General features: G+C 35.6%; 2 protein-coding genes across 2 annotated transcripts; one reads left to right on the top strand and one right to left on the bottom strand.

The window, feature by feature from the left end:
* The first annotated feature begins 1995 nt into the window (after nucleotides 1–1995).
* On the top strand, nucleotides 1996–4880 carry LOC113350082 (probable prefoldin subunit 2). Its single transcript, XM_026594156.1, has 2 exons — nucleotides 1996–2575; nucleotides 4219–4880. Exon 2 carries the CDS (start codon nucleotides 4223–4225, stop codon nucleotides 4664–4666), a length of 444 nt encoding a protein of 147 aa, XP_026449941.1. The 5' UTR covers nucleotides 1996–2575; nucleotides 4219–4222; the 3' UTR covers nucleotides 4667–4880.
* Nucleotides 4881–9294: 4414 nt separating this feature from the next.
* LOC113354334 (transcription repressor OFP12-like) lies at nucleotides 9295–10144 on the bottom strand. Its single transcript, XM_026597692.1, has one exon. It carries the CDS (start codon nucleotides 10105–10107, stop codon nucleotides 9400–9402), a length of 708 nt encoding a protein of 235 aa, XP_026453477.1. The 5' UTR covers nucleotides 10108–10144; the 3' UTR covers nucleotides 9295–9399.
* Nucleotides 10145–12111: the final 1967 nt, after the last annotated feature.

Here is a 12111-nt window from a genome sequence, read left to right as displayed (position 1 = left end):
GGTGAAGCAATGAATTGTTGCAGTAAATATAATGAGGTTAGGTTAATAATTTTGATAATTTTTAGCTATAAAGAGCATAGGAAACTAAACAATTAAGCAAGCAGATCAAAGAAAGAAAAGATATAAGGTACGGGCTAAAAAGAGTGATGGATCGTAATCATAATAAGGTTCCAATGGATGTTGTTGTGTCTTCTGTACGAGTCGTGAGATGTCGTGAAGGGCTATTGCATCGTATACAGTACTATGTTTGTTCTAATTATTTTTCAGAGAGATTTCTACATCCTGAAAAGGCTCAGGTTTTGGCTTTCTGTAACTTGAGTGAAGAAGAAAAGGCACTTATGAATGCACGTACTAAGGCTGGGATTCGAGCAAATTTAGAGAAAGCTCAACCCATAGATGCAACCATAATCCTGAGAGAAATGTCCGCTGGTATGGATTATCGATATGTTATTATGAAGCAAGCCAAGTATATTTTCAAGAGAGGTAAGGGTCATCATGAAGAAAATGAAGAAGAAGAAGAGTGTAAAGATTAGGAGTTGAATGGCTACTGATCTATGTCTTTCCTTAGCATGTCTATTTACTAGTCTGTCTTTCCTTTAAAGCTTGCTTATTAATCCCTCAAAATCTCATATTATCAGTGGTTATAATTTATGTTGTTTCTTTTCCGTGTGAAATGGTTAACTTTCAGAAAAACTTCTAATGGGGATGTGTGAATTGTTTTAATTTTTGTTGTTTCCTAAAGGTTGATTCTAAATTTTGCAATACTGTTAATGTTTAGGATTTGGAATTGCATGTTTTATCCTTAGATTTAAAATCGAATCTATTTCTATATTCTAAATTTGATTTTAAGAAATTCACTGTTTTAAGAAGCTTTGCCTAGGCCATCCGCAATCTAAAGCTATCTTCCTGAATTGAAATAAGGAGTTGTTAAAGAAACCTAGCTCAGAGATAATAAGATGGGTATTGTAGGGACTCATATTCAACATATACTGAACTAAGAAAAAACTCCCACATCCTCCATTAAGAGATCATGAGGACAGTTCGCCTAAAAACAAATTAAGAAATTCATCTCAGAAAAGAAAAGATGATCAAAATCAAAAGACGTTGATCTTTGAGTGCACTCATAGTGCCTCAATAGGAGACCATGAGGTTCGCTTAGAAGTTAGGCAGTTCTAATTCCAATTAATTTAAATTGGGATCGGACAAGACAACAAATGTTTAGGCAGTTCCTCACTTTTTAATCAGCTTTAGCTTTGTTTATATTCTACCAAACGTTTAACTTTTTTTTTTTCACACAACATAATACAACAACGCACAGCAGAAAAACGCTTTTATAAAAAACACGTCAATATAAAATTAAGCCTTAATCAAATGAAATCACAGTTACCCGATTTTGTCCCAGCCAATGATAATTTAAGATCCAGTACCAGTCTTTGGTTGCTTTCAATAATCAATTGATTTAAATGCGGATGCCAACAAGTTTTTTTTTTTTTGGATTTTATGTTTCCTCGTCAAAATAAATAAATATTTTGCATTATCCCCTCAATTAATAACTAATGGGCGAAACCCCCTTTCGGTTATAACAGCCGTTACATTCCACTTAATTGTGCACGTGAAACTCACAGCACTTAATTTCATCGTCTTCATTTCTTCTCTCTTGTTCTCTGTTGCTCCAACACCGATACTTTCATCACCTCCCAACACCAGACTCCTTCGGTTTACCGTTCACTGTAATCCAAGTAATCCAAACAAAAAAGAACCCTCTTTGATTTTTGTTCACTTTTTTCTCCCACACACATCAGTCATTCATCATCTATAAAAACCCTAAATTTCATTTCACTTAACCATAATTTCCACTTGATTTGAAATTTCTCGCAGATCTTCGAAATTGAATCCATGGGTTTTAATAATTTGTTGTTTTAGATTAAGGATTTGAAAGAATAAGAAAAACCGGGTTAAAGAATCGAAATAGAATTCATGGTAACGATGACTGCGACTACGATCGAAATAAAATTGTGTCTAACAGCATCGAAAGGACTTGATTGCTGATGTTGATGAATTGTAGGGATGTTTATTCTTTGACTAATTAATGGCAGCACAGAGGTGTTATTAATGGAGGCGACGGTGGTCTTCATGAATGACAAAAGACTCATTTTCTTGCGTGATTTGCGAGCTTTAGGTACATTGGCAAGACTAGATTGGATCGAGGAAGGAGGGTAGCGTATATGACACGCTCTCTTGGCACGCGGTAACTAACCGAGAATAGACGGTAAAGATAACACAAAAGGGGTTTTGCCAATTAGCTATTTGTAAAGGGGTAATGCAAAATAACTATTTATTTTGAGGGGAAATACAAAATCCCCTTGATATGGGGTAACTAAAACATATGTGGGTGGAAATATCAGTTTCTCGAGTTAATAATAAGCTGGAAGAATCGTTTCAATGGAGTCATCAAACTGAGATCGGTGAAAGAAATAAGCATTTTCCCCATTCTGTCGCTCTCATTATTTTCAGATTTGGCAAAGCTTCTCGTACACTATCACCGTATCAGCTGAAATCCGATTAATACTCACAGGTCAGCTCATCTTCTATTAGTTTTTCACGGAAATAACTTCCCTATTTCTTCAGAACAAATTAGGGTTTCTTGAAACTTACTAGGGTTAACTGAAAATTTTCGTTTTTTTTATCACCTTGTTCGTAGTAATAATATATACTTCCTCAGTTAAAAACCATGAACACAATCCGTATACAATCGGCTGCAATGTTTGAAGTCCTTCACAAAGAATTTAGATTATTAAGTGGAAACCTTTAGGGAAAAGATGTTGGTTAAAGTTAACCGTGTTTTCTTCAATTAACTGAGTCCAATTCTTTGTGAGTAACAAGCTAGACTTATTAAAATTGGATTGATTACTACCCTTTGGTTTGTGGAAATAATCAGGTATCTTGTAATTCAATTATATACACTCCATTGATATGCTGTTAATATGGTTCTAATTGTATTGATTGATTTCCTTATTAATTTTGCAATTGTGAAGAATGCTTATTTGCGTGTGGAAGTGGAAACACTGTCTTGATAAATTATGAAATTGGATACGGTGATACACATTGCACATACTCTACGTCAACAGCAACCCATGTGATTTTACAGATCCCTTTATTCTATTAAGAATCACGAGTTGAAATTGATAAGATGTTATAACCCTCTAGGATATTGTTTCCCCCTTACTTTAATGCAATATGTTTTACTAATTTGGCATCCCCGTCTCAGCAGCTTGGCCTGTTTGTCTCCATGAAATGTAGCATGTGCACTATTCGATATACCACCCTGATACCCTTCCCATCATCTGATTTCACAATAGCCATCAAAACTGATGAACAAGCTCGCCACAAACCACAGCCTTGCTGCTAATAACTTTGTCATTGTTAATCTGTTCTAGATATTGTTATTAGTTGTCTTTAGCTCTCTTGGTCAATTAAGTGCTAATAACTTTGCCATTGTTAATCTGTTTTAAATATAGTTATTAGTTCTCTCTAGCTCTCTTGGTCAATTAAGATTATTATGCATCAGTTCTATTACTGTACTCATTCCTTTTCCCTGCCTATCTTAGACATATTTAGAGAGACAGCAAAATGTGGTGATCGCGCTATTAGTTTAAAGCAAATCCGTATTTTGCAATTTTTATGAATCCAATATTGGGTGATTGTGTCATGTTGTTTTGTGTATCATATTCATGACGATATTTCACCAAATGCTGTCAGAGGAAGTTAATCTACTGATATTTTCTAATAAGGGCAAGGATAGGATAGATTAGATTGATATCCAATGTAGGAGCGGAACCGTAAATGATAATGAGTTGAAATGACTACTTCTAGAGTTTCTTATAAACTGACTTGTATGTGTATCTTGTTTCGTTTGAGTATTTCCACTTTCTTGTACCTCTACCAACTGAGCTATCCTGATACTTCTTGAGGCACCATCCCCATCCATCTTGAGGGTTTGGGTCCATGCCAATTTAAGAGGCATAAGTCTTATCCAGGGCCTGGAATTGCGGGAATATTCAATAAAGAAGACTTTTTAAGTTGAATTAAGAATAAGGGTGTCAACTGTGAATGGTATAAACGGGGATTACCTGCTAGAAGTTTGTCTAAAGTAACAGAAAAGTAGAACAGTACAGTAGGTTCTTCCTGAGTTTTTCATATTATTTTTCTTTTTTGTAGAATCATGAGCAATAATGCTGCTGGCGGAGATGCTAGGGCTCCAATGAACGAACAAGCTGTAGCCAACATATACGGGAACATGAGGTCTGATGTGAACCAACTTTATTCCAAAATTACAGAACTGGAGATGGAGGTGAGTGAGCATTCATTGGTGATTGGAGCCATATCTCCACTTGACCAATCCCGGAAATGCTACAGAATGATTGGAGGTGTGTTAGTTGAGAGAACCATCAAGGAAGTTCTGCCTGCTGTGCAGCGTAACAAAGAAGGTCTCCAGGAGGTAATCACTCGGATGAATGAGTCCTTGGAAAGGAAGAAAAAAGAGATGGCAGAGTTTGAAGCAAAATACAAAATTAGAATCAGAAAGTCTGATGATGAGGTGAAGGATGACAGTAGCCGGAAAGAGGCTTCAGCTCAAGGAGTGCTTGTTGGTCCAGCTAACGAATGATTGGGCAGTTTTCTGTGAGTTCTCTCTGATGTCTTTTTTGTTTGGTTGTTGGGGAATGTTTACATACAATCTTGTTTTAATCTCCCATTTTTAGTGATATGATAGTTAGGCTTTTGAGATTTTCATATGACGATCATGGTTGGTCAAAATTAGAAGTTTTACCTGGTAATGATCAACAGTATGGGGGTTTATGAAGTGATATCAAATTATATTATGGGTACGTGTTTCAATCCATCACCATAAACTTGCAGAGATAATTATCTGTCCCCACCTAATTATAACCTCGTTTAATTAGGGCCCTCTAAAAACAATTAGGGCACCTGCACTACAGGACAAAACGGGTCATGAAATAGCAAATATAGGTTATCTCATTTTTTTTTTGAAATGGTTAAATTACCCCTAATGATTAGTTTTAATGATCAGTTAAGTTAATTAGTTTGTTTAAGTTAAAATCAGATTTAAGAGTTCAAATTTGAGGGAGGGGGGGGGGGGGGGGGGGGTTGTGTGTTGAGAAGAAGAAGATGAGTTTTTGTGGGAAAAGTTAGGGTTTTTAGAAATGAGTGATTGTAGTGGAGGAAATGATGTTGGTGAAGCTTCAAATAACAAACATGATTGTATTGAAGGTGAGATTGTCTCAACTAATCCTATGGATTGGATGTTTGATGAAGAGATGTTAATAGAGGAAGCCATGAATATTGGTGCAAATGAAGATCTCATTGCTCAAAACGAAGGAACCAACCCTCAAAATGAGGAACCACAAGCTCAAAATAATCAGGTAAACATCTTATACCCTTCGATTTATGTGTTTGTTGCTCCAAGTTGTCAAATCATCCCCACTATGGAACAACTCAATGTAAGGGTCGTCAGAGTCAGGGGTGTATACCCAAACGACTCTGTGAGGTCGTCAATATATTGACACAATTAATAACGACTCAAACCTGCAACTTTTCCAGGTTATGAAAAATCGTTAGGGTAGTGTGATACAGATTGGCGACCCTTTTTAGCTAGGTCACCCAGAGTCGTTATGTTTTTTGGTTAACACAGGAACGACTCTAAAACCAAAACTCCCTGTAAGCCATGAATATTGGTGCAAATGAAGATCTCATTGCTCAAAATGAAGGAACCAACCCTCAAAATGAGGAACCACAAGCTCAAAATAATCAGGTAAACATCTTATACCCTTCGATTTATGTGTTTGTTGCTCCAAGTTGTCAAATCATCCCCACTATGGAACAACTCAATGTAAGGGTCGTCAGAGTCAGGGGTGTATACCCAAACGACTCTGTGAGGTCGTCAATATATTGACACAATTAATAACGACTCAAACCTGCAACTTTTCCAGGTTATGAAAAATCGTTAGGGTAGTGTGATACAGATTGGCGACCCTTTTTAGCTAGGTCACCCAGAGTCGTTATGTTTTTTGGTTAACACAGGAATGACTCTAAAACCAAAACTCTCTGTAAAATGTAACACTTAGGGTCGTCATATTTGTAGTCATACGAAATGGCGATCCTAGCTAGCCATCGCAAATGTTATGAAGGGTCGTTAGGTGCCGTAGTAATATGGTGTAACGACTCTTCCACTGGATTTTCATAATTTTTGATTTCATAGAATCATTTTATTGAATCGTAAAAGACATACATATTGCATAGCGTTGCGTTGAAGGAAATGAAATACAATAGATAATAACGGTGCACTTATACATTTAACCATAAATGGCGTAATTATACATAGTACCTTCCAAGATAAAGTAGCAATGGTCGAACTCAAACTTTTTCCCACGAAACACCTCATATCGCGCATACGGCGTCCCCAATGAAGAATCCGACGAATCATTATCGGGGTCTCTTGGTTCGTCGATGGACAAGGGTACCTCATTCGGCTTTTTTCCTCGGAATGGACCGGCATTCAAGTATCTGGTGTGTCAGGGAGGTTTGGAAGGAGGAGTGGGCATGTGTTTTTTGTCTTTCTTTTTACTACAATGGTAACACACACAAAAAAGGAACAAATCAGTTGACTATTTCATGCTATCAGAACAAGGATCCTCACCTTATTCTTTAAAACAGAAACGACTCTAATAGAAAACATGATGACACTAACAAATAATGTGACGACCCTATCAATATTTTGGACAGTGAGTATTTCTGTTTTGCAACTAGGGTCGTCAACTAAGAGTAACGAATCTAATCCAAATCATAAGAGTTCAATGACGACTCGAATATATATATTGACGACACTTCCAGTTTTTAAGACAGAGAGACTGTTCTTAGCAGAATTAGGGTCGTCAATAGATTTGATTACAGAGGTAACGATCCAAATTTAGGGCAAAAAATTGTAGTAGCAGAATTAGGGTCGTTAACTTAAACATCATATAGCTTATCGATTTTTCATAGAGTTAACATGCATATGAAGAATCGTTAGGGTTTAAGAAAATACAGAGTAACGACCCACTCACTGTAACTGAAAAAAATCGGTTCCAGACCTAAATTTCACAATCAAGACTCAAGAAAAAATCAAAACAAAGGAAGGTCTTAGTTCACTTACTTTCTAATCGGCGCCATTTCTTCTTCTAATTTTTCCCGGCTTGTTACTGCGGTCTTAAAGTTTTTCGTATCGACGATTACGACGATGAATCGACGAAGATTTTTTTTTTTTTTTTTTTGTGTCGTTAATGGAGGAGAGGGGGAGAACTCAGGTGAGAGAGGAAGGGGGGAGGAGAGTAAACTGATTTTGGTTTTAGGGTTAATAAGCCTTTAAATAGTAAGGGTAAAATGATATTTTCACCACAGTTTGGAATCCCCTAAAATTTTGGGAGTGGGTATAAATTGGTGAGGCCCCTAATTGTTTTTAGGGGCCCCAATTATACGAGGAATTGTAAGCTCAAATGAGAGTGCAGTATAAAAGAACAGTGACTCTATCTTAGCATTCCCAGTTTCAGTGGAAGAAACCTTAGGTTTTAAGTTTTGAGTATATACCAAACTTTTGCATAAGCTTAGCTGTTCTCTTATCAATTTAATGGTAAAATAGTACCAAGTGCAACACTAGTTTGCTAGATTTAGCGCTCACTAGACAAAAGGACAATGGACCAATGTATTATCCTCGACTTCTGATTGAACAGTGTGGGCGACTTTATTGTTTCTTTGGTTGGTTTTGAGTTGTAAACCAATATGATTTTAAAATGCTACCAAGATTACAAATTTAACACCTTAAAGCTGTAATTCATTTTGTCATAGATCGTTACAAGTTTTTTCGTATTCGCATAAACTCGGCCATGTATAGCATATAGCATCGGTGAATAAATAAGAAAGCATGAATGAAATTTGTTATCTGAAGGTCACCAGCTTAAAAAAAAAAAAAAGATCAGCTCTTGTATAGCCCATTGAAGAAGAAACAAAACGTGCAAGTCTCAATCTACAGTTATTGTTTATAATAAACCTTGTAGGTGTACTGCTGTTTTATATATATATATTTTTGATTAAATTCAGTGGTTTTATTGCGAAGTACTACCACTGTGGTTTGATTGTGGACCTCCTGCTAATAATTGACTTCACTGCTGAACAATTAACCCTATTATCTATAGACTCCGTACGATCAAGTTGGCAGGAAGACCACAACCATAAATTTCCTAATTTTGGGGGCATTTGAAATTTGGATGAATTACAATGAAAAATGCTACCGCGCCAACTCTTTCGAATTCGAAACCAAAACGATGGGGGTAAATAAAGCATTCGTAACCCAGTGGCATCAGGTTGAGATGAACTTCCAGCCACTTGACAATGTGTCGCTAATCAAAAAAGTGATGTATACATCAAAGGGCTGATATCTGAAGCCAGGAAATGGTCTACAAGTCTAGATTGATTGATCTTTTAGGCTTTCCTAAATATGCAACTAGTTTTAGACTCGAGTGAACATCATGGTCTACTACAGACTTCAACCCTACAGCTACCAAGGATTCATTTCCTATATTTGTAACTAATTAATTACATACACTATGGACATAAAAAGTTAGTAAATCTTTCGTACCATATTTTCTTCACGGGTTGATTGTGAAGGTAGATATATAGGTTTAACTTCTTTCCACGTTCATGTCTGCTACATGTCCATTGCATGGCAAATGTGTACAAAAAATATATAATTACCGAAAGCAATCCTAACCATATACGTGCTCAAAATACTTAGGTTGATTTTGCTTTTTTTGGTTGAGTCTCTCTTTAATTACAGTCCCTAAATATTCAATGGAGTAAATACCAACAAAAATCAATTGAGGTAGTTGATATTATTAACTTTGATGTTTTAGTATATGATTATATCTTCTGCCTAACTGATTATGGATTGTTTGGCAGCTAGCTAGCTCTACCGATTAATCAAACGAAAAGGTTAGAAACAAAAACAAAGTGAGGAAGAAACATAAACAGTCAGGTAGAATAAAGTCTGCAATATCTTCTCAATACATAAAAGACAAACAGAACCTACAAATCTAAGAAATGGCACCCATCTGCCCCAACCAACTGAATAATACTCAAAAGAAAAACAATTATCAATAAAGATAAAAGAGAAAGAGAGTTTAGTAGTACTAATTAATAATTAGTATCAAATGACTTAATAAAGTTACTATGATACACATTTAATCAACTTTTTACTTCTTTTGTTTTCAAGTGCTGCTACGTACAAAAATTATAACTGTAAGAACATAACAGACAAGTCCAGTAAAACTCTCTGCTACTGATTGACATTTATAATAAACGACGAACACCGTGAAATCTTATGTTACTGGTCGGAGTAGAAGGAGCAGTTGATGATGTCATAAGACAAACAAGAAGATCTGCAAAAGCATCCATAATGAACTTATGAGTATGCTTTGGATTCAAAGCAAGATAACATAGCAGTAACTCATGCAAGTAATTCCAATCAGCTCTAACATCTGAAAACACTGTAGCTTCAACCATTTCTTGCATGGATCTTCTGAAATCCATGTAAGGATCTGGAGAGTATGTTTGAATTGGAATACCTCTGCTGATTATCAATGAGCCGGATTCTGGTTGACTACACTTAACAGACTCATTAGAAGAGAATCTACCAGAGTCTATAATAGAGTTAGATTGACCCGGTGAACTAAAGAAGAAACGTCGAGAGTTAAAAACTGTTGCGAAATCTGGCGCTGCTGCACTTGTTTCGGTATCAGAATGATCTGAAGAAGAGAAATCATGAGTTGATGTTGTGGGTGTGGGAGTGAGAGATTTTGGTGTGGAGAGAATATCATAGAACGAAGGTTTATTGGGATAACTGTTTTTTTTAATCAAGATTTGCTCATCTTGGGTTTGGTTAGGTGTTGTTGTTGCTGCTTTGGTAGGGTTTTGATGATGATGATGATCTTCTGAAGTAGTTTGTCTTTTGAGCTTTGAGAAGTAATGGTGAATGGTTTTGGAGAAAGTTCTGGGCATTTTCTCTCTTCAGCTTTGGATATCTGCAATGGGACAGTATAAGAGTCTATCTAGGGAGAAAGAGAGATACGAAGGTAAGAAGTTATGTATGTGTGGGTCTTGTAGAGTGAGGGACCGTTGTGAGTTGTTGCATTGAATGTGATATAGACATAGCTATGTAAAAGGGAAAAAAACAATGGAAGAAAGAAAGAGGATTTCTAGATTTTAGAAGCAAATGAAAAAATTACAAGATTAGAGGTTATAAATTAGGAATTTGATTTAGATAGTTTCAAGAGAAGAGCATTAACAGCACTCTCATCCACTTTCTAAATGGGAAACCGGGAATTGTTGAGTAGATTCAAATGAAGTATTGATTTAGTAAAAGATTCGATGTGTGCAGGTTATGCAAACTATTACACATGAGCTTTTTGGTGCTCAAAGGTTGCTGGTTGGGATCCCTTCGATATATGTACATAGCCAGTATGGAAAAAGATGTAGGAGTACATAACAGACAGACATTGTGCCGGTTTTTGTTATTTTCTATTAGAAAAACTATAAATGTTTGCAGCGGACGAAACTTTTAGTTCATCGAAAATAGTAGAGATTCAAAAGGGCCCCAGAGAAAAGGTGATGTGAAGTTTACACAAGGAAAATTCATTTTGGAGCCGTCTAAATCTATCCACCACTGGTAACCAAGGACGGCCATATGATTTTTTTCAAGTGTAAAGCTATATCTTATACACAAAACTAGGGCGTGTGTCACATTCTGTTATTGGAATTCGTAAAGATACGATTTTGTTACTTGCTTTTTTAAGGAAACCCATAACTATAAACCGAACATGGTTACATAATTTCTTGTATAATAAGTGTATTAAACAGCCATAGTTTAATAATTTAACCATCTAAACAATCAAGAATTCCAATAAAAACTAATAACATTGGTGCAGCAAAATGAAACCAAAAATCATGACAGAAAAATCAAAGCAAACAAATCCGCATGCACTAATCATGAATTAGAGGACATTTCAACAATAATTCCATATTTTACTTTTCACCTTGGGGAATCGGAAGAGTGAGAAATTCATGAATTTATGATTGTTGTGATTCGAGATAAAATCAATCCAAAAATTTATAATTTTAATAGTAAATAACTTTAGATAACGATTATCTCAAAACCGAATATTCGGCACAAATGAGAGGTGTGTGCTTTCTAGAGTGCTTATTGCTACATATTTTGTGTAGAGCCAAGTAAGATATTAGACTGTATCACTAAACCATATAATATTATATCCTTTCACTTTATGAATTGTGAAAAGACGAGGGTACCCAAATATACCGCAATCTTAAACTTTTCCACCTATAAGTCCTCTTACCGAAAGTGATTATCTATGGACTGAGTCGAGACAATACAACGAATCGGTATTCACACTTTGTGTGATCGTCTATGAATACGAGATCAAGACAATATACTAATCAAACTGTAATTTTGCTGGCTCTTAGGGTAGTTTGCTCGAAATGCAAACTTGGGTATTTATAGACCAAGGAAGTTTGAACACCAAGGAATTTCCAAAACCGAAAATATTCTCAAGATATGCAATATATTTTCAAATTCGGTTTTCATAATTCCTAGAAATGCTCTGTCCAATATTAACCGAAATCCTACTAGAAAATCTCCAATTAGTAAATGCACATTACCAATTTTTATTTTCCAGAGATATGCATTTTAATTGCTGGTAATTAAAAGCATATAAAATTAACAACCTTAATTAAAAGATTCTCAACTTATTTCAGTCCGGGATCTCCTTGAGTTATTAAGGAATATCTTTGAACAATAAAAGATAAGAGTTACTGAACATGTTGAAAGTATGTCGACATCTTATTTCTTTATAAATCCTCTTTCATATTTACAATCTTGGAAACGATTATACCACACTTCCAAACAAGTTTAGAACTGGTTGATATGATTTCCAAGAAATATGTGATTGATAAAATCAACACACTAATCATGGGTTTACAGTTCTACCA

Source organism: Papaver somniferum, chromosome 2 (assembly GCF_003573695.1).
Source record: "Papaver somniferum cultivar HN1 chromosome 2, ASM357369v1, whole genome shotgun sequence".
Lineage (NCBI taxonomy): Eukaryota > Viridiplantae > Streptophyta > Magnoliopsida > Ranunculales > Papaveraceae > Papaver > Papaver somniferum.
The sequence above is the reverse complement of the archived record's forward strand: the minus strand, read 5'-3'. Positions and strand labels throughout refer to the sequence as shown.